Source organism: Agelaius phoeniceus, chromosome 21 (assembly GCF_051311805.1).
Source record: "Agelaius phoeniceus isolate bAgePho1 chromosome 21, bAgePho1.hap1, whole genome shotgun sequence".
NCBI classification, from domain to species: Eukaryota; Metazoa; Chordata; class Aves; order Passeriformes; family Icteridae; genus Agelaius; species Agelaius phoeniceus.
Genome location: NC_135285.1, coordinates 10,125,302 through 10,151,694, shown reverse-complemented (window position 1 = coordinate 10,151,694; position 26,393 = coordinate 10,125,302). Strand labels below are relative to the sequence as shown.

The window sequence follows — 26,393 nt, the reverse complement described above, 5'->3', positions numbered from 1 at the left end:
GCGAACGTTGCGCACCGAGGAACGGCTGAGGCGGCCCTACCCGGAGTGCGCCACCAGGGAGCGCTGGCGGCGCCGGCCGCCGCTCTGTCACGCCATCTCTATGACCCCCGCTTGCCCCCGGCGGCGGGGCCCGTGCGGCGGGCGCATCTGCACGGCCGTCTCTATGGTAACTCCCTCCCGCCCTCCGCGCGGTCACGTGCGGCGGGCGGCGCGCGGATCTCGCGAGAGCGGCGTCGCGGGGCGTGGCGGCGGTGCCGCTGTCAGCGCGATGAGGCGGCGCCGCCGGGGCTCCCGCCGCTGCCTCCGCCGGGCCGCGCGCCCGCCCCATGGCGCGTGAGGCCGGCACCGCCCGACCGCGCTCCGGCCGCCGCCCCCGCCCAGCAGGTACGGACCGCACCGCACGGGTCGGACCGAGCTGCGCGGGGGCGGCCGCCGCGGGGGACGCGCTGACCCGCCGGGGCCCCGCCCGCTCCCCCCCCACCCCCTCCCCCCCCACCCCCATCACCCACCCCGGCCCTTCCTCTGCCTCCCGGCGCTGCGGGAGCCGGGCGGGAGCGGCGTCGGGCTGAGCCCGGCCGGTGCGGCCCGGCGGGGGCCGCTGAGGTGTCGGCGCCCGGCGGGCCCCGCCAGGCCGCGGGGCCGGCCCGGGGACCCGGGCAGCCATTTGGTGGCGGCTCCGAAATGACGGCGGGAGCTGGGCTGGGCAGCGGGTGCGGGAGCGGGAAGCCGGGCCCGGGCCCAGGAGCTGGAGCCGGGCCCAGGAACGGGAGCCGGGCCCGGGCCCTGGAGCGGCAGCCGGGCCTGGTGCGGGAGCGGGGCCGGGCTCGGGTGCGGCTGACAGCGGCCTGCGGACCGGGCGAAGCCGCGGGGGCACTCGCGGGGCCGCCCGGCGTTCCTGGCACCGGCGAACGGAGGCAGCAGCTCCCGGTGCCCTCGCGGGCAGCCCCTGGGAGCCGCAGCACCGGGCAGTCCGCACTGAGGTGCCCCCGGCACCGGGGAGAGTCGCACCGGAGCCATGAATATTCCCAGTGTGGAACACTCATGGAGCTGTGCGTTAGGGTAATGGTGGAGGAGAGCCGTGGTGGGAGACAGGCCCTGGACCTGCACCCACCGTGTCATGTTTGAAGTGTCTTAAACACAAAAACACACAACGACTGAGCAGGAAAAGCGTGTCCCCGTTCTGCTGATGCTCGAGGTGCACGGAGGGTTTCCAGGAGAGTTAAGAGTCAGCACAAAGCACAGAAGGGCAGCGGAGTGGTGGGAGAGTGATGAGTGTTCAGTTCATCCAGGGTTCAGAGGAGAATGGCATGGATCTGTAACGAGACAAAATAATGACAAAGTTGAGACAGGCAACCAGGAGATTTTCTGATCTAGGCCTGTTTAATTTCCATGCAAACTTAGAATTTTGTTTGGGTTTAATTGTAGTTCCTGTAGCTTCTTTTGTGATTGTTTTCTCATGGCCATTATAGCTACATCATAATAATGAAACTAAAATTAAAAACAGTCCCCTGGATTACAAGGGTGTAAATCTGCAATTGTGGCAGAAAAGATCTAATTTGAAAAGAGAAGCAAGCAGTACAGCTGTAAATTTTCGAATCAAAATACTATTCTCTGACCTTTGGTCTTTCCTAAACATCTGTGGAAACACTAGAAATTGAAACTTATGTTGCTGGTATAAGTATTATTCCGTGAAACACTGAAGTCTTAAGTTTTGTAGTCAATCATTTTCACTACAAAAGACCTTCATGCCTTTTTTGTGAACTATTTCTTGTTTCTGCATTATAAACAAAACGTTCTCCAAGAAAAGGTGTTTTTATTAACTTGTATTTTTGTCTTGTTTGAGGTTGTGGCCATTTCACTCAAAAATACTAAATTCTAACAAATTTTAGTGTCAGTGCTTTAGGTATCCCAAAGTGAAATCCTGATCTTGATCTCATTTATTTAAGGCTTTGTTGTTTAAAAATAGATAAAATATTTACAATACCCAGATAGTAATAGCTGATAGTATTTGTTAGGAGTATGTTGTATTTCATTTGGTGATATTTTACATGCCCTTAATGGGATGAATGTTCAGGGTCTCTCCTTGCTGACTGGACAACCCTAAGGAAAGAAAAAAATTATTTGTCCACGGGCATCTAAAGCCATTCTGTACAACCTTTAAAAAGGCTTTCCAGCTCCTGTGGAGCCCTGTGTTTTCTTGCCTACATCTCAGAATAGAAATGGTATTTCATTGAAACGGTTTAAAAAATACTAAAATACAGAATTTCTCATCTAAAAAAATTATAGTTTAAATATGGAGGTCATGTTAAAAAAAAAAAAGCTTGGAGAACCAAACCATACATGGGAGTCCTTATTCACTGAAAATATTGCCAAAAAGTTGGGAGTTCTACACTGTATCTCTTCTTGGAGTAACTGTGTCAAAGCAGATCTGCTTAGAAATGGATTCCCTGTATTCAGGGAATTCATTGTATTCAGAGAGAGTTCAACTGATTTGGGTGGCAGAAAAAATTTTCATTTATTTGCCCTTCAGTGAGTCCTGAGCAGTCAATACTGTTACAGAAGCTGAGCTGGTATCAGGCTGGTGGCAAGGACAGGCTCTCCTTTCAGGGACACCTAGGAAACACAAGGAAAAACCCACAGTGGTGTTACGTAAGTGTTTAGGAAACTTTTAAAATCTACGAATGTGATTTGTGGTAGAAGTGCTGAGCAGGGAGGAGCAGGTGGGAGCTGCTGAGGGTGCACTGACTCTGGTGTTGCTTTGGGGCAGTTAACCCTGAATTGAGTGAACTTTGGCAGTCCCTGAGCAACCACCAGTGTAGATTTATATTGTACCCCTGTTGATAGGCACCGCTCTTCAGCCACACGTTTTAAGGAGGCAGAGGGGATTCAAGCTTTGAGTTTGTAACCAGTTCACAAGAGAATCCTGTTTCAGCAAAACAGTAGCCTGGGTATGTGGAAATGTTCAGATCTGTATTTAGGGCACGAGGAGATGGAGTGAAGCTCTCAGGGAAGCTCAGGTTGGACATTGGTAAAAGGCTCTTCCCCCAGAGGGTGGCCAGGCACTGGAACAGCTCCCCAGGGAAGTGGTCATGGCACCAAGTGTGCCAGAGCCCCAGGAATGTGGGGATGATGCCTCTGGACACGTGCTGTAGTGTCAGGCACTCCTGCAAGAAGCAGAGTGGGACATGATGAGTCCCTTCCCAGCAGGATTTCTACCGGTGACTTTTCTGTGCCTTGAATTGGGCTGCAGATCGTCACAAGAGCATTATTGTTCAGTGGAATAATTGCATTGAAATACTGTATTGAATGGTCATTAAAGACTTTACATGTAGAATTTTCACATGATGTAAAGAGATTTGCATGTGACAGATATTATGGAGTGTAGAAATAAGCAAGGCACCTGAGTAAAGAGGATTTATTTCAATTTCAAGCCATCGTAGCTGAATGATGCAAAGCTGTTACGGGGATGGCCCTTCCCTAAGCCTTTAATGAAGCCAGTTTTTTTAGATCTGTGGATGATGGCTGTTGAAGAGAAATCAATAAAAGAAATTAAGAACGTATTCCAGAGAATACATTAATACTGATGATTATATTATGTGATATGTGAGTGTTTGACCCAGTCAGAATGCTTTCAGGAACTACATAACTTAGGAAGGAAAGGTGGAAAAAGCTGCCTCCTTGTAGTGCAAACCAACCATTCATCTGCATAAATGAAAAGTTTTAATAGAGATCACTTTAAAAAAGAAAAAAAAATACCGTGATCTCTGCAGTCAGCATTAAGAGCAAGTCAATATCAAGGACTCTTTAATTTAGTGATTCAAAATCAATTCAATTCTAAGATTTAGGCTTAAATCACAGTAGGATTGTAATTGAGCCTCAGTTGTGAAAATGCTGTATAATTTCACAAGTTTTCCAAGCGTTTCCTTCATCTGTGGAGAAGACTTCCCTTTGTTGAGCACTGAGAGAATTATTCCATGTCTCATTCTCAACCAAGCTTTGCTTATTTGTCTTTGCCACGGCCCACAAGGGACCTGATGGAGGCAGCCTGAGCCCAGCAGAGCTGACACTGTGGGGGAATTGAGTTAAGCCTTCAGCCCTTTCTGTGATAAGGGGTGAAACTTGCCTGTCTGCATTTTGGCAAATGCCCTGACTGAGCAGTGTGGGAGAGGAACAGACTAACAGAACAGCCTGAACACCTAAGCTTGGTTTCTTCAGGAAATCAGAATTGAATTCTGTTTATCGTGTCCAGAGCTTATTGAGTAAGCATAATGATTTAGATTAGTTGTAGAGAATGTCTTGGGATTAGGTAGCTAAAAGTTAATATCAAATTATTAAAGACATCTAAGTCTTACAACTTCCATCATTTGGATGTGGTACAGCTGTTTGAGGAAGGTCTTGAGGTTTCACTTATCTCCCCTTCCATCTCTCATTCCAACTCAATCAGATATTCTAGTCTAAAATGAGAAAATCAGTCAGTTATTGTTACTCTGATCCATTGCAGCCATTACTGCAATAGCAAAATACTACTGTTTTAAAAACACAACGTTGCTCAGCTGTACTGGTTTTTATTATTACATGATTTCTGAACTTAGGCTTGTATCTTTCTCAGTTTGTCATCTGAAGTAGTGCTTCTGGTAGTAGCACTACAAAACTAATTGTAACTGCACTATGTACTGATCTTTTAAATAGCAACTGCCATGACTTTTCAGACTGCTTCCTTGCATGTCTGGCCACTTTCTGTATCAGCCATTTCTTTGGGATATTTTTTTTGCAGGGTGCTTCTACTTTGACAGGGAAGAGGAGCCCTGTGTATTGTAGAGGTAGATAACCCATCTGCCAGAATGAACAGACAGGCCAAGGATAGCTGTTCTAATGGAGTGTGCTGCCTGTTAAAAACAGAATCCAAAGGATTTCTAGTTTACCTTCTTTTTTTTTTTTTTTTTGCTCTCCTCATTGTGTTTGCTCAGTTTAGGGTGCTGGAGCAATTTGTTCTTCAAGAGGACATCCCTGAAATACATTGTTTCTGACAAGGAGCAAGAATCTATTAAACATTTGGCTTATGTTTTTTGTAGGAGTTGACATGGTAATTAGGAGATGTGAGATTGTTTTCCTACACACTGGGGTGTAAGAGTGGCAGGAGAGCTGGCAGGCTCAATAAAGTATGGAGATTCCTCCCGGTATGGCTGCTTGAAGTTTAGGGAGTCGAGAGCTTTTCCCAGCTGTTTGCTGGCTTAATTAGATTTTTTTTTTTCTGTCAAGAAATCTGAAGGTCAACACATGCTTAGTAGAGTCTGTCATTTGGGATGATTAAACACCCAGAGATAGATCTTTAAAAACCAGTGGTGCACACTTGAAGAATCTGCTGTGTTCATTTGTATGCTGGTCAGGAAAACAACTGTATTTTAAAAGCTCGTAAACAGAGAGGTGGTTTCTTGCAAGTGTCTGAAGCACCTGTGGAAACCGAACGTGGGTATTGTCTCAGAGCAGAGATCCCCGTGTCTGAGATAATTAATGAGCAGTGTGGACACAGGCACTGTTTATTAGGAGCTCGTTAGTGCCATAGCAGCAGTTGGGCTCTCTGTGTGCCAGCCTCTTAAACTTTTCCCGGTGTGAGTCATGGCAGTCACACACTTCCCAGAGCGGTGTCCTTTGTGCTGCTACCTGTGCCTTGCAGTGGGTGAAAAAGCACCACTCTCAGCCCTAGGTCAGCAGTAAGTTGTGTTGTAATGTTCCTGGTGGTGCTGCAGAAAGCTGTAAGGAGCGTTCACAGACTGGCTGTGCTGCTCGGCGCGTCCCTCGTCCGGCTCTTTGGGAAGGGAAGCAGATGTGCTAAAGGAAATGGGGGGATTCTTAACACAGGAATCAGAAACCTCTCTGGGCCTGTTGGCTCAGTGTTTGGCTTTATTCTTATTTGTTTTGCTTTTAAGCTTCCTTGGTTAAAAGACACATGTGGCAGTAGCATGTTAAAGATGACTGGGTTTGTTCATCCCTGCTAGAGCTTTGGCTGTGCTTTCATAGAAGCTGGAGGAAAATCTGATTTGTCCAGTACATGGGAATTTTCTGGCTTATGTTGGAAGTGTAACCTCAGCGGTTTGGTTTTGAGAGGTTCAACTTCCAGTTTGGTGGGTTTTACTATGGGAATTCATTTGAGGCAAAAATTGCTGCATAACATTGAAAAGCGCGCTGAGATAAGGACATCTTGTACAAGTATCCTGTTACTTAAAGGGCACTGAATGTTCATAGTACTAAATAGGATTTCTAAACAGATGGTCATAATTAACATAAAATGCATCCACAGATAAGAGTCTATTTGGTCTTCTAGTAATTCTTTCAATGGTTGGGTACTTTAGCATTAATTAAACCATAGCACAGCCAACAATGGAACTGCAGTAAGGAGTTTCTGAATTTGAACACAGAGGGGAGATCTCAGCTTCCTCTGAACAATTACCTTTTTTCTGTCATCAGAGTAAAAAAAATAGAATGCTAAACATGTAATTAAAACATTTGTGTATTTGCATTTGTAACAAGCTTGTTCATAGCCTTGAAGTGACCCAACTGGTCTGTAGGTTGCCTAGAGAGCAAACACGGTGGCACATCACAGCCCAGGGTGGGGCTGCTCCCTCCGGGGTGGAGCTCTGAATGTAAATCCTGATGATGAAAGCTTGGATGTGAAGGGTTTCAATGAACTTCTTAGGCCTGGTACCTTTTTCAGGAATGTGACTTATGTAAGATACAACAACAATCTCCATAAAGCCATATTTTCTTTGAAATACACTTATGTAAACAATTTCTTTGGTGTTACTGCACAGAGTGAGACATTTCAAGAGACAAGGAAGCCATCTGAAGTTATTGCTTGCCTTATCATAGGTTCTTAATACGTGAATTTTACATACATCAAAGGTTTTCTTGCTGTGAGTTCATGGACATAGTTATATGTAAGGTAGAAACATGAAAAGCAGAATTGCACACAGCAATCTCTACCTTTGAGTGCTCCAGTTCTTACAAGAAAAGGCAGAAATAACATGAAAATCATAAAACTAAAAACTGGTCTCTCACTCTTTTAGTGTTTTCTTATGGCTCTTGATATTTGTTAGTTGATTTGTATTTTACAGAAAGAGAAAACGTGTTTTTAAAAAAGCAAAGCTCAGTTTAGTTTGGTGTCTGATTAAGTCTGAGTAAAATCTGCAGAAGGAAGGTGTCATTTTACTTAATTTCAAATGAAAATAACATTATAAACCACACCCCTTCCCCCCCCAAAATTAATGCCATTTATTGTGAATGTGTTAAACTTAGGGTAGTCTGCATTAATTTAGTTCATGAGCGTTTTTTGGTACAGTTGTTAAACTAACCCAGAGTTGGGGTTTTTGAGTAGTTCAGCGTAAGGATTTGGTTTTGTTCTTGGTAATATTGAAATTGTGGTCTGTTTTTTTAATTAAAAGTTATTCTAAATTGCCAGAAAGCATGTTTTAAATACTCTGTTATTCACTTACAGCTGCCAAAACATAGTACAGTGAAATAATGGTCTGCTAGCCTGCTAAACAAGTGTCCAGCTTCCACAATGCCTGTGCAGGCAGCTCAGTGGACAGAATTTCTGTCCTGCCCAATCTGCTACAATGAGTTTGATGAGAATGTGCACAAACCCATCAGCTTAGGTTGCTCTCACACCGTGTGCAAGACCTGCCTGAACAAGCTCCATCGCAAGGCGTGTCCCTTTGACCAGACTGCCATCAACACCGACATCGACGTGCTCCCCGTGAACTTTGCACTCCTCCAGCTGGTTGGAGCCCAGGTATGAGTGAAGCAGCTCTTTGTTTTGCCCCTGTGTGTTGTTGCCTTCTGGTGCCAGCTGCAATATGTGTGCTGCCCCTTCTTCCTCGTTTTAGCCCAAATAAATGGTAAAGCTTAACTTTGGACTCTCTAGGAGTCCATACGTACTCTAAAAGCAACTTCACCATTTCAGGGCCACCTTCTCATAAAATGAATGCATGTTCTAATTGTAACCTGAATTCTGATTTAAAAAGGCTCTTGAACTGTGACTGGAGAAAAATTCCCATTGGGAAGCAGACAATTGTCTGTCCTGGTTGTCAGTAGACTGAGTGAACCTGCAGACTGCACTCGTTCATCTTAGCCTTGTGAGAAATCTCGTTCCTAAATGTCACTTGTTTGGAAGTGGCTGTTTAACCAAGTTCCAGAAGTGTGTGTGTATAATTTTTTTTTAAATATGCTTGATGATGGCTTTTCAGTTGCGTTTGCAGACACTGGCTAATCAGGCCAGGAATGTTCCCTGCGCTGTCTCGTAGCAGTGGCAAAACAGTGATTATATAATCAGTACTGCACTTTATGGAGACTAAATAAGTCTGTTCCCCTTATGCTGATTCATGTGCTTTTTCATGTTACTCTCTCTGTAACACCTTGCTGAGGCAGTAAGATGGTGTTATTTACTTCGCTTTTTAATGTCCCATCACGTGCCTATTGGTAATGACATTATGTCAGAGTGGTTTTGTTTCTCAAGCTCACATGATCCTTTTTTTTTTTTATGTGTCAGATCATTGTTGTGATCTTACAACATTTATTTTCATGGTCTCCTAACTTCTTGCAATGTATTCCAAACAATTAATTTATTATGACTAACACTCCCTCTGTTTTCCTTATCTGACCTTGTTACTCTATTTCAAGTTTTTTTCCACTGAGTTAAGTTTCCTGCTTCTTTTCTTGGAAGATTTCGGCATGCCCAAATGATGCTTAAATAATTTTTAAACTTTGCTTTATTGTATTCTTGCTAGTTCCTTTTGCCCTGTAGCTTTTTTTGTAGTAAATCATGCTGATCTGGTACACTGATCACCTTCTCAGATCTCGTGTTCTTCATCTTTTTGACATTGGTTATTGTTTTCTACCCTACTTCTGTTTTTAAGATGTTGAGTAATAACAAAAACCATCTTTCATCACGCCAATCTTCATCTTGGGCCCCTTTTGTCGTTCCTTATGCCGTGTACATGCCCTGGGTGGGTCCTGTGTTCCCCTGCTCTCGGAGCAGTGCACACCTGCAGTGTTATGTAATTGATGGTGATGTGGGTACCATCAGGGAGGTCAGCCAGGTGTTTGTAATTCTGCTCCCTCTTCCTCCCCCTTGCGTTTTTTTAGGTACCTGATCATCAGACAGTAAAGTTGAGTAATGTAGGAGAGAACAAACATTATGAAGTAGCAAAGAAATGTGTTGAGGATTTGGCACTCTACTTAAAGCCATTAAGTGGAGGAAAAGGTGAGTCTCTGCTGAACAGTGGAATTTTGATGTAGCTTGCTTTTAACAGCATTGTGTTTTCAGCACTGATTGTAAATGTCAGTGAGATAATACTCTCATTTTTCTAATAAAATTGCCTTGTGTCTTTAAAAGCTTATTCACGCTTGTGACACTTGTTTGTGGTTTTCTTATTTTTAAGTTTACAAAATAGTCTGTTTAATAATACTGCCTTGGGGCTAACTTTCTACTGAAACTGAACTTTCTCCAAAGGATGGCTTTGATGTCAGTTTAAGATTTTAATTAAAGTTCTTTTTGATAAAGAATTATATTATAAAGAGTTGCCTAAGAGAAGGGACGGTACCTGTGACTGGTATCCAAGTCCTAGAGAAAGACGTAAACTGTTAGACGTTTTTTTGTTTCACTCAGATGAATTTGATGAGAAGCACTGCTCTGCCTTTTCTCCCTTTCTCTGAAGGTGTTGCAAGCTTGAATCAGAGTGCACTGAGCCGTCCCATGCAGAGGAAGCTTGTGACACTGGTGAATTGTCAGCTGGTGGAGGAGGAAGGTCGGGTCAGAGCCATGAGGGCAGCTCGGTCGCTGGGAGAGAGAACTGTCACAGAGCTCATCCTGCAGCACCAAAATCCTCAGCAGCTTTCTGCCAACCTTTGGGCTGCTGTCAGGGCACGAGGGTGCCAGTTTCTAGGACCAGGTAAGGGTCCTGGACATCTGCAACAGAATATTTTTAGCTGTACCTTTTCTTTACAAAAATGTTTTGAAATTTCTTCTGTTCAGTTGAAGATGTTCTGCCAGAAAGAAAGAAGAAGGGAAAAAAAACCCCAAATAATAGTAAAATCTTCTGACATAAAGTTTTTGGTTGTTTCCCCTGCTGGTCCATTAAATGTTCTTTGAAATTGAGAAGAAGTATTTCAAAAATCCTGGCAAAGAGGAGTCATTAAGCTGTGCAGTTTGTAATGGAGTGTAGCAGGCTGGCTGTACTGCTGCCTGTTATTGGGATTGAATAGCTGTCAATACAATCAGCCTAACCTCAGCTGCAGCATACTTTTGAAATTTTAATGATTTATATCTCTGATAGAAGACAAATTAATTGCTAAGAATGCAGCTAAAGCAAGTGCAGAAGCAAGAAAATTCTCTTTAAAGTAGAAGTTGTCCTCTCTTGACTCCTGTAACTGTTGATAGCATTCCAGTACTGTTCCCGTATTTATTTTATAGTTTCATGGTGTGACATTGAAGAGGTGTCCAAAAGAACAATGGCTACAAGACTGCCCAGTGGAGAAAAGTATAAAAATTGCACTACTGATGCGTTTATTACTGGAAGTTAGTCTTAGTTCTAAGTTTGCTGTGCTTAGAGTGGGTCTAAATATTTCTTCTAAACTAGCAGCTTTCTTAAAAAGGTTTTTTTTAAGTAAAACAAAAAGCAATAAGGAATTACATTCAAGATGATTTAGATGTTCCTGCTTACCTGTTCAAATACAGCAGCCTTGCTGTTTTCTGGAATATATTTAACTTTCATTTTTGTGTGTTAAAGCTATGCAAGAGGAGGCACTGAAACTTGTATTACTGGCACTGGAAGATGGCTCTGCACTCTCAAGAAAAGTTCTGGTACTTTTTGTTGTGCAAAGGCTGGAACCAAGATTTCCTCAGGCCTCTAAAACAAGCATTGGTCATGTTGTGCAGCTACTGTATAGAGCATCATGCTTTAAGGTAAAACACCACTCTTGTGGTTTGTACTGTGCAGCTGTTTTTTATGATGAACATGGAGATTTTTGGTTAAAGAAGGAATGTTTAACTGTTACTATTTATTAGGTCACTAAAAGGGATGAAGATTCTTCTCTGATGCAACTGAAGGAAGAGTTCCGGAGCTACGAGGCTTTGCGGAGAGAGCACGATGCCCAAATTGTTCACATTGCCATGGAAGCAGGACTTAGAATATCACCAGAGCAGTGGTCTTCTCTTCTTTATGGAGACCTGGCACATAAATCACACATGCAATCCATTATTGACAAGGTTTGTCAAAGGGTTGATTTTAGTATCTTTGTAACATTAGTTTTGACTATTAAATGTTACAAGAAAAATCAAAGAACTCCATGAATTAACTTTTTGTTCGTAGTCCTATCAAATATTAATTAAAACTAGATTGAAATTTTTTCCCCTGATGTAGCATATTCATCATATGAAGTACTTTAATTAACTTTTTGGTGTCTTATGATGAAGCTTCATAGGGCAGATTCTGAGTTGAGAAATAAAATTTCTCTCCACTGATCCTCTCTATATGCCATCTGAAGACACCTTATATTGCATTTAGGAACCAATGTCATTGATATCTTTTTAAGATCAGCAATTGACAGTTGTAAGATGCAGCACACTAATGCTCCCTTTATTTTCAGCTCCAATCTCCAGAATCTTTTGCTAAGAGTGTACAAGAATTGACAATTGTCTTGCAGCGCACGGGGGATCCTGCAAACTTAAACAGGCTGAGGCCTCATTTAGAGCTCCTGGCAAACATAGATCCAAATCCAGGTATGCAAATCAAGCTTTTTAAACTTTTCTTGGTATTCTTCATATCTAGCAAAGTAAATTAAGATGATAACCTCCATTCCTGGTTTTGAAATTCCCATTAATGAACATAATAAACTCTTCTTCAGGGCTCTCCGAGTTCAGTCCTAGTACTTGATGTTGTAAAGTGATACAAGGTGTGCCTCTTATTTATGATACTGGAATTACTGACAGAGTGAGAACCCTGCTTTTCATCATTTTAGATGCAGCATCTCCTACATGGGAGCAGCTGGAAAATGCCATGGTGGCTGTGAAGACTGTGGTCCATGGGCTGGTGGATTTCATTCAGAATTACAGTAGAAAAGGCCATGAAACTCCACAGGTAACCAGACTTGATCATTGCATCATGTCTTCAGCTTCCTCTCCCATTTACTGGGAGATGCAACTTCGAAGAATTACTGTTGATATGAAATATTTATGGCCTTTCTTGTGGGATAATTGATGATCCTGTTATTTACTGCATTCAGATTTTGAAAACCTAACATTTGTGAATATGGAATGCAGCAGAGCTGGCCGTAGAGAAATCCATACAAGGACAACTTAGCCCCTCAACAAGGAGTGTCCTTGTTTTTCTGATTAAAAATGCAAAATGTAAAAACATGCCATGGATGTATTTTCTGTATTTTAAGCCTACTTTTATGTGAATGTCTGATAGATGGTAAGAGGAATGTCTTGTGGTTTTTGTTTGTTGTTCTTTTTTAAGCCACAACCAAATAGCAAATACAAAACAAGTATGTGCCGAGACCTTCGACAGCAAGGGGGGTGCCCAAGAGGAACAAACTGTACATTTGCTCATTCTCAGGAAGAGCTTGAAAAGTGAGTGTGGGAGACTTTTTCCTTTTTTTTCCTCCTTTTAACTTAAATCCAAGCAATCTACAGAGATTTTTGAAAACATTCTCTTCCATATATTCATTCATTTGGAGGGGCTCTTGACACGACAATTCTTCATACGAAATTGAAGATACAGCAGAGCAATGTCTACAGACTAATTCCAGTTTTATTTTTTATTTTACCCCATATGAGGTAAAATTTCCTTTCCTGCAATTGAGTGCAAGCTCAGTGTCTTACAAGGATTGGTTATATTACATACAAGAGAGAATGTTAATTACATTTTAATTATTTAAGGAGTGAACTGCATTATTGAACAATATGCAGCTCTGCATTCTTGAAGTTGTTTTCACCCAAATGCATTTTCAAAGAACTGCAGAATGGGTTATATAAGAGGAGAGATGATTTTGGGTTCCAGTTGTTGAAAATAAGTTTGTAATTTTTGATGTCGTGTTCCACGTCAATCCCTTCTTTTTGCTAGTTTTGCAAATCCATTAAACTTCACAATAAGCACTTTCTATACCCTCTTGTTTTTTGTGTGTTTGCACATGTTTGTTTGTAGATACCGCTTGAGGAACAAAAAAATCAGCGCAACAGTGAGAACATTCCCCCTTCTGAACAAAGTTGGCGTAAACAGCACCGTCTCAACCACCACGGGAAACGTGATCTCTGTCATAGGAAGCCCTGAGGCAACGGGCAAGATGGTGCCAAGTACTAATGGAATAGCTAATCTAGAAACTGGGGTTCCCCAGCTGATCCCCCGCTGCGCAGACACCTCCCTGAGAGCTCTGGACAACACCAAGAAGGGAGGGAAGGCTGGAGCCAATGGCCAGAACGCTTCTGGCTCCCCCACAGAATCACTTCCTGAAAAGTAGGTGACTTTTTTACACCAAGGAAATTCAACAGAACATTCTGCTTTTAGATTATCTAAAAAAATAAATGGGGTTTGTGGGTGGCCAACAGATACTGAAGTGTGGTCCTGGCTTGCAGTAATTGCTGGTGCTCAGTGGCTGCAGAGCTGTGTAAGGTCTTGCACTGCAGTGCATTGTTTTAACTGTTCAATACTCATGTGCAATGTAGACAAAATGGTAAATCTCTCCTTTAATCTCTTACCTCAATTGTTCTCAGCCTGGTATCTTAATTACCAGGCTTCATTATCTTAATTAGGTTATTACATAAAAATAAAAAGTTATGGCATACAAATAAATTATATATATATATATTGCATACCATTGGGTTATTACATACAAGTATGTTACTATATGCAATAAATTGTATACAGAATTTGACATTTCCTAAAACCAAGAAGTGCACAGAGTGTGCACTTCCTTGAAGCCCTCCAGTTTTGGGATTTTCACTTAAAACTTTTCAGATAATTCTACACGAAGCACTGAGTCTCTAAACAGCTTTTCAAAACCTTTGTCTTTACCAGAATACTCTTACAAAGGGTATCAAAACATTTATGTCCACTTTTAAGTTCTCCTAGGAGAAAGTCTAAAATGTAGCATCAGTTCAGGTTATGAAAAACAAAATTCCAGAGGAAATGTCAAGGCCCAAATTTCCATGTTATGTGGGAGTGTACACGGGGAGGTGACTGACTGAAATAAGTGAAGATATGTGTTTCATGATTCCTTGGTAATCCTTTTCAGTAAAATCGGTTCTCCACCCAAGACTCCTGTAAGCCAGGCAGCAGCTACCTCAGCTGGTCCTCCTAATATTGGAACAGAAGTTAATTCTGTGCCTCCAAAATCCAGCCCATTTGTTCCCAGAGTACCTGTCTACCCTCCACATTCTGATAATGTTCAATATTTCCAAGACCCCAGGACTCAGCTGTCATATGAAGTTCCACAGTACCCACAGACAGGTGAGTGAGATCTGCACTGATTAAGAAATAGCTCTGAACTTTTCTCTGGAAAAATATCTTTTATGAGAAATAACTTTTATGTCTGTTTCATCAATGTCTATTTTATTTCATTTTTATTAAATATCAGCTGAATGTTCTCTTAATGAAATACTAATCTTGTTAATTGCTGGGTATGTGAGGGACTTGTGGTTTGCTCTCAGGTATGTTATGCAGCTTATACTTCAGCCTCCAGAAGAACTTGAGCCTCAAGGTCTTTCATCTACTTTTTCCTTTGTTAGCATTTAATTGTTTTTATTTAGTCTTGCTCTTGCCATGGCCCATCCATGAGGGTATCGCTGGGCAGGATTCAGAGGCATAGCACACTTCTTCTGAGAGGCTTACACGTCTTTGTGCTTGCTGGAATGTTTTTGAAAGGTTCCACTTATCTTTTTAGGTTGCACTGTGCATGCTTATGTTCAGACAAACAGTTGTGGTTTTTAGCACTGAGTCATTCACAAGCTCTCAAAAGGTAGAGATGTTCAGGCAATCCTCCCAAAGAAAGAGCAATAAATCAAGTGTGAAATGGTTATTTATAGACATTTTATTTTTTAGTAATATAGATTTTTATTTTAGAGAGAACTATTTTAACTTTCTATATAAAGACTTGCTGAAGATTCTGTGTTTTCAGTTACTTAGTTACACCACAGTACATAGGAGCAATATTTTCCAAACTGGGTCCAGTTGGTGAAGGGCCAGCACTGCATCTGCAAATGTGGTTGTCATACATGAAATGATATTTAACAGAAACACGGTAGGGTCAGTAGGAGGTTTGTAAAGTGTGACTCCTCATTCTCTAAAGGTACTTACTAATGCTATTTACAGTTTTAGGAGGTGTAAAATTTGTGGGTCATTCGTGGTTGCATTAAATATGCCTTTTTCCAATTTTTAAGGGTATTATCCAGCACCTCCAACAGTACCAGCTGGTGTGGCTCCCTGTGTTCCTCGCTTTGTGAGGTCCAATAACGTTCCAGAATCCTCCCTCCCACCTGCTTCCGTGCCATATGCCGATCATTACAGCACATTTCCCCCTCGAGACCGGCTGAATTCTCCCTACCAGCCTCCTCCTCCGCAGCCCTACGGACCAGTCCCTCCTGTCCCCTCTGGAATGTACGCTCCAGTCTACGACAGCCGGCGCATCTGGCGCCCGCAGATGTACCCCCGAGATGACATCATCAGGAGCAATTCCTTACCTCCCATGGATGTGATGCACTCATCTGTCTATCAGACATCGCTGAGGGAGAGGTACAACTCTCTGGATGGGTACTACTCTGTGGCTTGTCAGCCTCCCAGCGAGCAGAGGACTGTGCCTTTACCAAGGGTAAGTGAGAGCCAGGAGGGGAAGGCTCAATGCAGACTTGGTTCTGAAGGTCATTACTGGAAAGTTGGTAAATAATTAGCATAGACCTGTTTATTACAGTGATAGAGACGTGCGACTTGGACAAAGTTCCTGTTTTGTTTTTAACCTTAAAATGGGCTTGCAAAACAGACCACTGTCATCTGCATCAGGACCAGAGCCCCTTTGCCTCTTTATGTTGCTTGAATTGATTGCATATCTAAGATTTGACTTGCCATACACAGGCCTACAAATTCTTGTGAAATTCTTCAAGTGATATCAGTGGAGGGTTACAGACCCAAGGAAATTTGGGGACCCAAGTGTGTCCCATGCAAGTATTTGCCTTCTGATTAGAGTATGATGGGATATCCAGTCCTGTATTTATTCTTTCTAGGAGCCTTGTGGTCATTTGAAGACTGGTTATGATGAGCAGCTGAGACGGAAGCCAGAACAATGGGCACAGTACCACACACAGAAAACTCCTCTGGTATCGTCAACCCTTCCTATGGCAACACCATCTCCAACACCACCTTCTCCTCTCTTCAGTGTAGATTTCAGCACAGAGGTGGGAAGCCAAAGAACCTCTTTATTTTCCCTTCCTGTTTCTGTAAGATGCCATTTAATATTTCTAGGAAATATTTTCTACCTGCCATTTATTGTTCATAAAATTAAGTTAATTTTCTAGCAGAAGGAAAGTGATATCTAATAATGATGCAATTCAATTTTGTATTAAGGTGATGTGTAACATGACTGCAGAAAAAGGGTCAAGAAGTGAAGTGATTCAATTCAGCTTCGCTAAATGAAATGTAATTTTATTGAACTCTGTGAACCTCCAGGTTTTTGTGTAGGGAACAGCAGTTGTGTTTTCCATTAAAAAGTACATTGCCTTTGATAGTCCAAATGGCCTGACTTGATGAATAGCCTGAATCAAACTTCAAGTCCTCATCAAGTCCCAAAGAATGCATTCCCTTAAAAGTGGCAAAAAGCACTGGTAGGACCTTGTGTACTTCTGTGATAAGTCCTATAAAGAAGAAGGGGAACTCACATTAGCAGTGGCTAATACATTAAAGGAAAATGCACGGCTTCCTCTCAGTTAAGTTACTGTAGATATTTGCCTAAAGAAACCTGACACTAACACAGATTCCAGTCTCTCATTTGGTGGGCCAGGCAGTTATTTGTATGGCAGAGTTTGCCCTCTGACAGGGGCACTGTTTTAAAATTTAACCAAACAGCTTATGTTGTCCCCAAGTCAAGTCTTGAATATGGCTGGAACTCCTTGATTTACTTTTGAGATACATTTACTGCTATTTAATTAAATTATCTTCTCATTTTAAAACTGAATTCCCTGTTTTTATTATTCACTGCTTATTTATTCCCTTTTCTGTAGTTCTCAGAGAGTGTCAGTGATTTGAGTGGAACTAAATTTGAGGAAGACCATCTCTCTCACTATTCACCGTGGTCTTGTGGCACTATTGGCTCTTGTATAAATGCTATCGACTCAGAGCCCAAGGATGTGATTGCCAATTCCAATGCCGTGTTAATGGTAGGGGTTTTCTGCATGTTCTCTCATTAGTGTGATGATCCTTACATGCTGAAGTGTCTTCTCTTTGGTTAAACCAGCCTTTAAAAAAAAAAAAGGTCATAGCTTCCATTAGTAGTGTTTTAAAGTAGTTCTGCTCATTTGAAGTTGTTTGAATATCCTTTCCCAGTTTTGTAAATAGGCAACTATAATGAGAAGTTACTGGCCAACTGAAGAACGTGCATAACCTCAAATGAGTCCATATATATCTCCTGTCTCCTGAATATGTAGGATTTGGACAGTGGGGACGTTAAAAGGAGAGTGCATTTATTTGAAACCCAGAGAAGGGCAAAGGAGGAAGATCCTATAATCCCGTTCAGCGATGGACCCATCATCTCCAAGTGGGGTGCAATCTCCAGGTCATCCCGTACAGGCTATCACACAACAGATCCAATCCAGGCCACTGCTTCCCAAGGAAGTGCTACTAAGCCCATCAGTGTGTCAGGTACAGCTTCAGGCTTTGTGTGACAAGAATTCATGGTTTATACACACCATGAGCATTTCATCCTCTTTGTGCTTGCTGCAGCTATGAAATGCAAAGAGCTAAAGAACGTGTATGTCCCACTGAAGAGCAGAGAAGATAGTGAATGCTGTCTTAATTCTTTTGCAGATTATGTCCCTTATGTCAATGCTGTAGACTCGAGATGGAGTGCCTATGGCTCAGATTCTGCCTCCTCAGCACGTTATGCAGAACGGTACGGACTCCTTCCCCAGCTCTGTTCACAGCTTTTCCTCTAGCTTGCAGTTCTTCAGAGCCCTCTGTGTGTGTGGGGAATCTGCAATGTCTATTAATAGATATTCTTAATTTTAAAGTAAAAGACTTTTTTACCTATCCGGCATAAAGCCTTGGAAAAAACTAGGTTAAAGCTTGTGTAGTTTTAATACTTAATGCAGTTAATAGTGCACAATTACTAGGAGTGTATCCCCTGAGAGATCTGTCAAAGAACTGGAGTCAGGTACTGCCAAGTTGTCATGTCAAAATCTTGAGTAGTTTCAGGTTTTCTTGCCACATCTTACCCATATGTTAAATAAGGATACTTTCTTCATACAATGCCTTGAAGTATTATGAGCCACAGTGAAGATGAAGAACACATTATATAAATCACATCTAGTTTCTGTCCAAAAATCTAACATTGATAGACTAATGAAGTTATGGGGTGTTTGATTTAGAGAACTTACTTTAATTCCTAGTTTTGCCTTCTTTCTTTTAAAGGGACAGGTTCATAGTTACAGATTTGTCTGGTCACAGAAAGCATTCCAGCACTGGAGATCTACTGAGTATTGAATTACAGCAGGTAAGACCAGTTATTATACCATGAGGGTTTTTTAATTTAAAAGAAATTGTTTAGTAAAGTGTTTTAAATACACTTTTCTTAGTGTAGCTGTCTGACTGCACATGGTTTAGGTGCAGTGTTTGGTAACTGAGCTGTTTCTTTCCATAGGCCAAAAGCAACTCCTTACTCCTTCAGAGAGAGGCAAATGCACTTGCCATGCAGCAGAAGTGGAATTCTCTAGATGAAGGCAGTCGTCTTACCTTAAACCTTTTAAGCAAGGAAATTGATTTGAGGAATGGTGAGGTAAAGAAAGGGGTAATTGGGATGAAACAAATCTTGGAGGGTGTTTATCTATGTGTGTGTGTGTGTATATATATATATATATATATATATATAGAATTGCATGAATTTTAACTAAGAGTTGAAACTTGGTTTTAACACTCCCAAATATTTATAGCACATTGTTTGCAAGCTAAGTCGCTGTTGTTGCACTCAGTTATTTCCCTCAGATTAGGCAGGTGCACCTGCTGTGCTGCTGCTCCAAACATGCGTTTACAGAGTGGGAAGAATGTGACAATCATTTTCATGCAATCATTAGTTTTTGTCTATTTGTGCATGTTATAAATCTAAACATTTTGTCAATGGACTCAAATTTCTTTAGTATTCATTTTATCTGTTTCAGTACTTTATTGTGATTGGATTAAGCCTTGTATCCTATATTGTCCATGCCTGAAGTTCATTTTTGTCTGACTAGCTCTCTTGTACTGTAGAAATGCTGTGTGCTAGAAATGCATCTTCTGTTTTCACTTTAATTCTCCAGTGTTGTGTGAAGCCGGTGAAAAGCCAACTTGATATTTAGAGAACATATCCATTCTTTTTTAGACTGATTATCCTGAAGACTGTGCAGACACAAAGCCAGACCGAGACATTGAATTGGAGCTGTCAGCCCTCGATACAGACGAACCTGATGGGCAAGGGGAACAGATAGAAGTGAGTACAAAAATCTGTGTGCCTAAGAGGTCACTGGCTCTTTTCATTAGGCTTTATAGATGAGTGTGTTGATAGCAAAGCCTTTTGGTTTTAGTCCTAGTAATGACATCCAATTTCCCTTATTTAGCACTTGGGGTCTTGTACTTCTCACTCATATACCTGGCAGTTAATACTAGTGAAGTTAAAAACAGCTCACAGTTTATACTGCTTCTGTCATTCACAGCCATCTTTGAACAACTGGCTTTTGCTTTAGTGAAATGTGGTAGACATTCTAATAGCAGGACATAAAATGAAGGAGTTTTATGACCAGACTCCTGTTTCTATTAGCGTAATGTAGTGGAACTGAATAGGAAAATGTAAAGCTGGTAGGGACACAGTTGATGGGCATTTCTCCTTCTCTCTTGTAGGAGATTCTGGACATACAGCTAGGGATTAGCTCCCAAGAGGATCAGCTGCTCAATGGAACAACTGTAGAGAATGGGCATCTGCTAAAGCAGCACCAGAAAGAATCTATGGAACAGAAGAGACAAAGTTTAGGTGAAGACCTTGTGATTCTGTGAGTGTTAGACAAAACAGCAGTGTCTGCCAGTGTTAGACAAACAGAAGCATCAGAATAGTGGAAGCATGGTTGTGTAAGGATGAACTACGTACCTGCTCAGACTTGGATTAGACATCTGCATTGTTTGTACATGGTGGAGTGAGAAGAACCTGTTAAGAAATAGAATTAGGCCACAAAGCTGAATGTCCCAGGCTGGTACCATTGTTCGTATGCATCGTTGTAATCGTACACACTGAAACGTGTCACAGCTGTTCAAAATACCTTTCACAGTCAGTAAGCAAAAAATGCAGAATATTTTTATAGTTAACAGAAATTAAGAAAAACTTCAAAAGGTTAAATGGCGGACTGTTTGCACAAATCTCCATGGAGAGGTAGATTTTGAAATACACTATTTTAGGTTTCTATGTTCTGTAGTCTTTAACGAGTAAAGCAGCCTTTGAAAATGAGGCAGACTACTTTAACATCTCGAGCGTACCATTCCAGAGGAAGATGTTTAGCCTGTTGCTAAAAATGAGTTTGTCAGTATTTATTTAATGCACACAATTCAGTTCCGGATACTTGTGCATGTCCTTGTTTAATATTTGTGTAACTTATTTTTCTCCTCAGGGAGGAGCAGAAAACAATCCTGCCCGTAACTTCTTGCTTCAGTCAGCCGATCACAACATCTGTTAGCAATGCAAGCTGCCTGCCCATCAGCACATCAGTCAGTGTTGGCAGCCTCATTTTGAAAACTGCTCACATTATGTCTGAGGATAAAAATGACTTTTTAAAGCCTGTTGCAAATGGCAGGATGGTTAACAGCTGAAAGGCATTCATCTTTCCAGCTTGTGACCACACCATGGAAGCATTTACACTAGCTTTTTATATATATAATATATATTATATAATGTATATTTTTTTTAAAAAAAATAATATTGGGGTCATGCATTTCCTGTGGACTCTTTGATACTTCAAGCCCCTCTCGCATTAGCATTCTGAAGAAAAAAAAACTTACTTTAGTAGGGTAAGGCGTTCACTTTCCACAAATGAATGGAATTTGGACATTGTTTTACTTAAGCTTAAAGCAGCTTTTTATGAGTTTGTAGCAATCCGGTGCGGTATCTGAGCCATTCTTGTTGAAAATGGCTTCTGTAGAAAACTAACAACTCAGTTATTTAAACTAGCAGGATCCTACGATGATACATCTAGTGAAAGGAAGACTAACTTATTTGTCTCTATTTTGTTTCACAAGAGAAGAACTTTTGTCTTGTTGCAGCTGCTTTTTCTTTAGTTGTGGAACTTTGCATGGAGTCTTGTTTCCTGTTGGAAGACTGAGAGGTGGAGATTTGGACTTGAGGCTTTTACAGGGTTAACACACCATTAGCTTTGCACTGCTGTGTTATTTGCAGGTCTGTGGGGCAGTGCTTTGCTGCAGCTTTTGGTTTCCATTCCCCCAGTTTATGCTTTAGTACTGTAGATACACGTACACAGGCTACTTGTCCAAGTAAAGTTATCAGAAGTAAATCAAGTGCCTAAGTCCTCCAGCTAATGTACTAGGTATTGGTTTCCCCAAGCTACACATGAAACAATTTTCAACGATTTTGAGAGGTTATGCACTAATGTAACAGCAGTTTTGGGTGTTTTTCTTATTTTTCTTTTTTTTCGTTAATAGTTCTCAACTTGGAGATTATAGGATCCAGATGACTTGGCAAAAAGTATCAGGTGCTCTTGGCTTTCCTTTGAAAACCCTGTATCTAGTGTTTGCACTGACTAACAAGATGGTATTGCTGTTTTTTGTACTGTTTTGTTTTAATTTAAACTAAATATTGGGAATTTAAGGTGGTTGTAATTACCTTTGTTAAATGTTGTTAATCATAATCTTGTATTCAGGTTTAATTTTTGTTTATTCAGTGGCAACTTATTTTCAAAGACCTTGAAAATACAATGAGATAGCATTATCTGACCTTCAGAGTGCTGAAAACTGTATGAATTTATGCCCTGTTAAGAGGTGACTGAGAATCATGTTAGACATGTCAACTGAAAATTGGTTTTCATAAATACACATGAACTAGAGCCCTGGGCATATTTTTTTTGAAAAGCTTAAAAATCCACTTTTTTTTTTCTTTTAAGAAAGCAGGACTCTCCTTCCTGATGATTACTATCTTCTTGTTTGTCCTCTTACTTTTCTTTGTGACAAGTTTTACATTTTTTTATGTTTTTATTAACTTCTGTGAAGTTGTTTACTCTGAAAATTGTACTGGAATATTTTAAGCCAAGCTGATCTTTCACCAGGTGTACTGCATGTAAGGGCTTTTCCTGCTAGCAAAATGCTTAAAGAGGATCATGTTACTGGTCGTCTGAGTTGTTATTTTACAAAATCACAGCTATGTGGTCGGGTAAGATTTTGATAACTGTTTTGTGCACGCTTCTGGGGGGTGGGGGTTGGCATTTCCCTGAGGGTTACTGATTAGACTAAGTAAATATTGGTGTTTGATATCTCTCCTAACGAACCTGTCCATGAAATAATTATGTTGTAAATATACCTGCAAATCCAAGGGTTAGTTTTGATATTCTGGTGTCAGTATGGAAGATCTTACACATCTATTTAATACTCCAATGTCAAGGAATGTATGTAGAAGAACAGTCAAGTAGTCTTTTCTTAGTTTCCTTTGGCTGTTGCTGTACCTTCTCCAGCCAGTGCCACCTCACTCTAGGGTTAGACTGACGCTTCTTTCACTCGCTGCGTGAAGTGAATGGATACAAGAACCAGACCACCTTTGTCACCTTAACTTATTTCCTATTGATGTTAACTTTAACTTAGAATGTTAGACATAAATATGATTGTTGTATATTTTATACCAAGACCATTCTGTAAATATGAATTTATATTACTTTTGAAATGCTTCTGAGATACTATTATTTGCTGTACAATGTAATTCCAAAACAGATATGCAAACAAGTATGTCTCTTTCATGGATATTTAAACAGTGAGATCTTCCATGTTGAAGGTGATGTAATTTTTTTAAAAGATTTTTAAATTTTAAATTGCTATTTTGTTACAAAAATAGAGAAAATATAAAGGTTTGAGAAGTCCTTATTTGCCCTCAGGGAAAGAGCCCTCTGTGCACCAGAACTCCACAGAACATCTTCAGCATGATCTGAGGGTGAATATATACTACATAAATTGATTGTGTATTTACCTTAACTTTTTAATTTTAAAATGGCAATTTTAAAAACTTGGTTGTGCTCTGCTGGAGGGGGTTGGGATAAGCTGCTTACACACATTTGCCTGTTTGTCCAGTGAAATAAGCCTGACATATTCCTGCCAAGGTCTTGGCATATTTAAGAACGAGTGTATCTCTAGACTCTTGTCTGCAGCAGGAGGTCCCGTGATAGAGCAGTTCTCTAGGATGACCATGCACTTCATGTGGAAAGTTGGCTCTCAACTGAGGCTAGAGTTTTCTAGTTGAATTTTTAACCTATAATGACAGGCAAAAGAATTATTTGAGGGTTTAACAGCATGTCGGCTTTGTCTTAGGGTTTTAACACTGACTGTGTGGTTTTTGCCACCAAACTGATGCCCTCCAGTGCCCTGACAGGGAGAAGGAGCTGCAGGTGGGAGCACCTGGCTCTGGCTTCCTTCTTTGTTGAAATTTCAGCCTGTGACCCTTTACAAACAAGTATGTATTCATTTGTTAATTGTAAATCAGGTGCCTTTGGGCTATGGAAGGGCTTATTTTCTGACACTGAGAGAGTGACTTACCTTTGTGTGTCAATAGCAGTGATGCCCATTTAGGTTTTGGCCTAATTTTACTGTGCTGTCAGAAAAGAAGGCCCGGAGCAGATCGGGGGAAGAGATTGGCTCTTTTGCTTTGCTTGGACAAGCATTTTGGGTTGGTTTGGTTAATTTTTTTTTTTTTTCCCCATTAGGGGTACAGCAGGGATTTCACATGCAAGAGAGACAGGAATTATTAGTATCTAAGTTAATTGTGTTGCCTCACTACCTGGATTCATTCCTTGGTTTGCCTCATTTCCCACATAGGTCTTAAAAGAGACTAATGCTTGTGCTGGGAGAATGCTTGTGTGAGAAAGTAACTATCTGTACATTCTTAACATATACTTAGAGCAGAGTGATTGCCCTGCTACTGATATTTTGTTCCTGTAAACAGGTGACAAGAAATGAATCTTAGTGTTTATGCAGATTTTGCATTGTAGAATGTATACTAGACCCTTCAAAGGCAAGGTTAGACTCTTTGCAAAGCAAACTGGCGTTGGTTCTTGGTAGTCTAGTACAGGGACACTGAAGTTTGGCATTTGATTTAGGAAAAAGAAAACAGTTGCACACAGCTGATTATGTTAAATAACCTCTTAATTAAGCTCTTTGTAGAAGTCTAATTTGGAAGGTTTTAGTGCTTTGATAACTCAATTGAAATTTTAATTTCTCCTGTACTCAAGAGCTGAATGCTGTTCTTGTATAATAGTGTACTAGGCTGGATGAGGTACAAAATAATGCACAGTGGTCAGAAACAGCTGAGGAAAGAACGCTTAAAATAACTCAATCTAAACTCAGAATAGTTCCAAACATTTGTTTTGTTTGCTTTTTTTAAGCACAAGTTGTCAAGTTGTACCTGTTGCTGTACATAAACACTGTATGCCAGCAGCTCCTTGATCATATTTGTGAACAGACTTTTCATTATTAGACTGGTATTAAAGGAAGGTGTTGAATTTGAGAGTGTAACAAAGTGAGAAATGATCAGATGATCTATAGGATGTAAAAGTCCATTTTTATGTTGTAGTTTAATCCCTTTGTTAGGAAGTTCCCTCTCATTGAGGGACCTCTTCTGCAAGCAGAACACAATAAATGTGCTTTTTTAAATGACCCAATTTCCCAGTATAAACGAACAGCTGACTTTGGCAGTAGTCATCCCCCTGCATCTCTTTGCTGGCAAGGGAGCAGGACAAGGGTGGGAAAAAACCCCAAAACTGTCGCTGATGAAATGAAACAAATCTGAATAATCTAAGTGCCCAATGCCCAAACATAATTCCACACCCCATTTATTTAAGGATGCTTGTGGAAGCTTTTAATCACTCAAGATTCTGCTGTAAAAGCTGAAATAAAGCAGAGCCTGGCTGCGTTTCTTACTGCCAAAAGCCAAGGTCATTTGCACATAGCCCATGGATTTCTCCAGAGTAGATCTCCGTTACCCAAGGCATGGGAATGCATGCGTTTTCTTAGCTGGGCAAACAAGTACATTATACAGTAGTTGTGATACAACACACGTGGCTTTGATTTGTACTGCACATACCCACTGTACAGCCACTCCGAAGTATTGTGGTTAGCTTGCAGCATCTGCTGTCGCATTGATACTGTTTACTGCGTATTCTTTTCCCTGGAAGTTTTAAAGAAAATTTTTTTTTTCTTGTTGCATTGATTACATTTTATAAATTTGCTTAGCTGGAAAGTTTGGGAAAAGAGGCCTGTTTGTCAATTGTACAACCGATTGTGAAGCTCTAGTGTGAATATTTTTACGTCTGTATTAGACATTTTCTTTGCAAATCTATTGTTCGATTGAAATGTAAATGAAATAAAAGATGGTGTACACCCATCATGTATAAAGCAGGCACCATCGCTACGATGGATTTAATGCTCATTTTTATGGCGCATTCTCAGCTTCTATTTAAAACTATAATTTAAAGAAAAAAAAAATCTGTAAAATGAAATGGGGATATATGGGGGAGTAAATTCTATTCCGTTTATTTCGGTTTTGATTCCCAATGGTAATGTTTCCCTTCGTGTTAGAGTAGGGGGGTCCCGGCGGGGCCCGTGTGTCGCTGTAGCACTGACGTGCAGAGGTTGTAGCTTTGGCTGGGCACGGATAGAGCATCCCGGTTCGGTGTTTGAGAGACTCGATGGAAGAAGTTTGCAGTATTGACATGTATTTGCATGCACGAATAAAAATTATTTGTCCACCTTAACGGGCTGCTTGTCGTCAGCGGGGGCTGGGGAGCTCCGGGGGGAGCGGAGGGAACGGAGCCACTCCGGGCTGGGGGGAGCGGGGCCGGGGGCCCGGCCGGTGCCGTTCCCTGGGGGTCGGTCCCGCCGTGCCGGTACCGGTGCCGTTCCCTGGGGGTCGGT

The 26,393-nt window shown here is 41.3% G+C and overlaps 1 protein-coding gene and 1 non-coding gene across 5 annotated transcripts; both read left to right on the top strand.

The window, feature by feature from the left end:
- The first annotated feature begins 223 nt into the window (after window positions 1-223).
- On the top strand, window positions 224-26,233 carry RC3H2 (ring finger and CCCH-type domains 2). Of its 4 annotated transcripts, none has more exons than XM_054646663.2 (21): window positions 224-384; window positions 7,493-7,789; window positions 9,142-9,259; window positions 9,714-9,947; window positions 10,785-10,960; window positions 11,063-11,263; window positions 11,644-11,776; window positions 12,016-12,134; window positions 12,516-12,628; window positions 13,203-13,511; window positions 14,290-14,504; window positions 15,434-15,861; window positions 16,271-16,441; window positions 17,264-17,419; window positions 17,687-17,900; window positions 18,066-18,150; window positions 18,669-18,750; window positions 18,898-19,032; window positions 19,612-19,719; window positions 20,127-20,275; window positions 20,885-26,233. In XM_054646663.2, the coding sequence occupies exons 2-21, from the start codon at window positions 7,559-7,561 to the stop codon at window positions 21,081-21,083; spliced, it is 3,576 nt and encodes a 1,191-aa protein (XP_054502638.1). In that variant the 5' UTR covers window positions 224-384; window positions 7,493-7,558; the 3' UTR covers window positions 21,084-26,233. The 4 variants fall into 4 exon arrangements, with proteins under 4 accessions (XP_054502638.1, XP_054502641.1, XP_054502639.1 ...); XM_054646666.2 differs by having other exon boundaries at window positions 20,127-20,256; window positions 20,885-21,054; XM_054646664.2 differs by lacking the exon at window positions 17,264-17,419.
- LOC129129035 (small nucleolar RNA SNORD90) lies at window positions 11,442-11,555 on the top strand. The gene has a single exon (XR_008535377.1). It is a non-coding gene; the product is annotated as a small nucleolar RNA SNORD90 (small nucleolar RNA).
- Window positions 26,234-26,393: the final 160 nt, after the last annotated feature.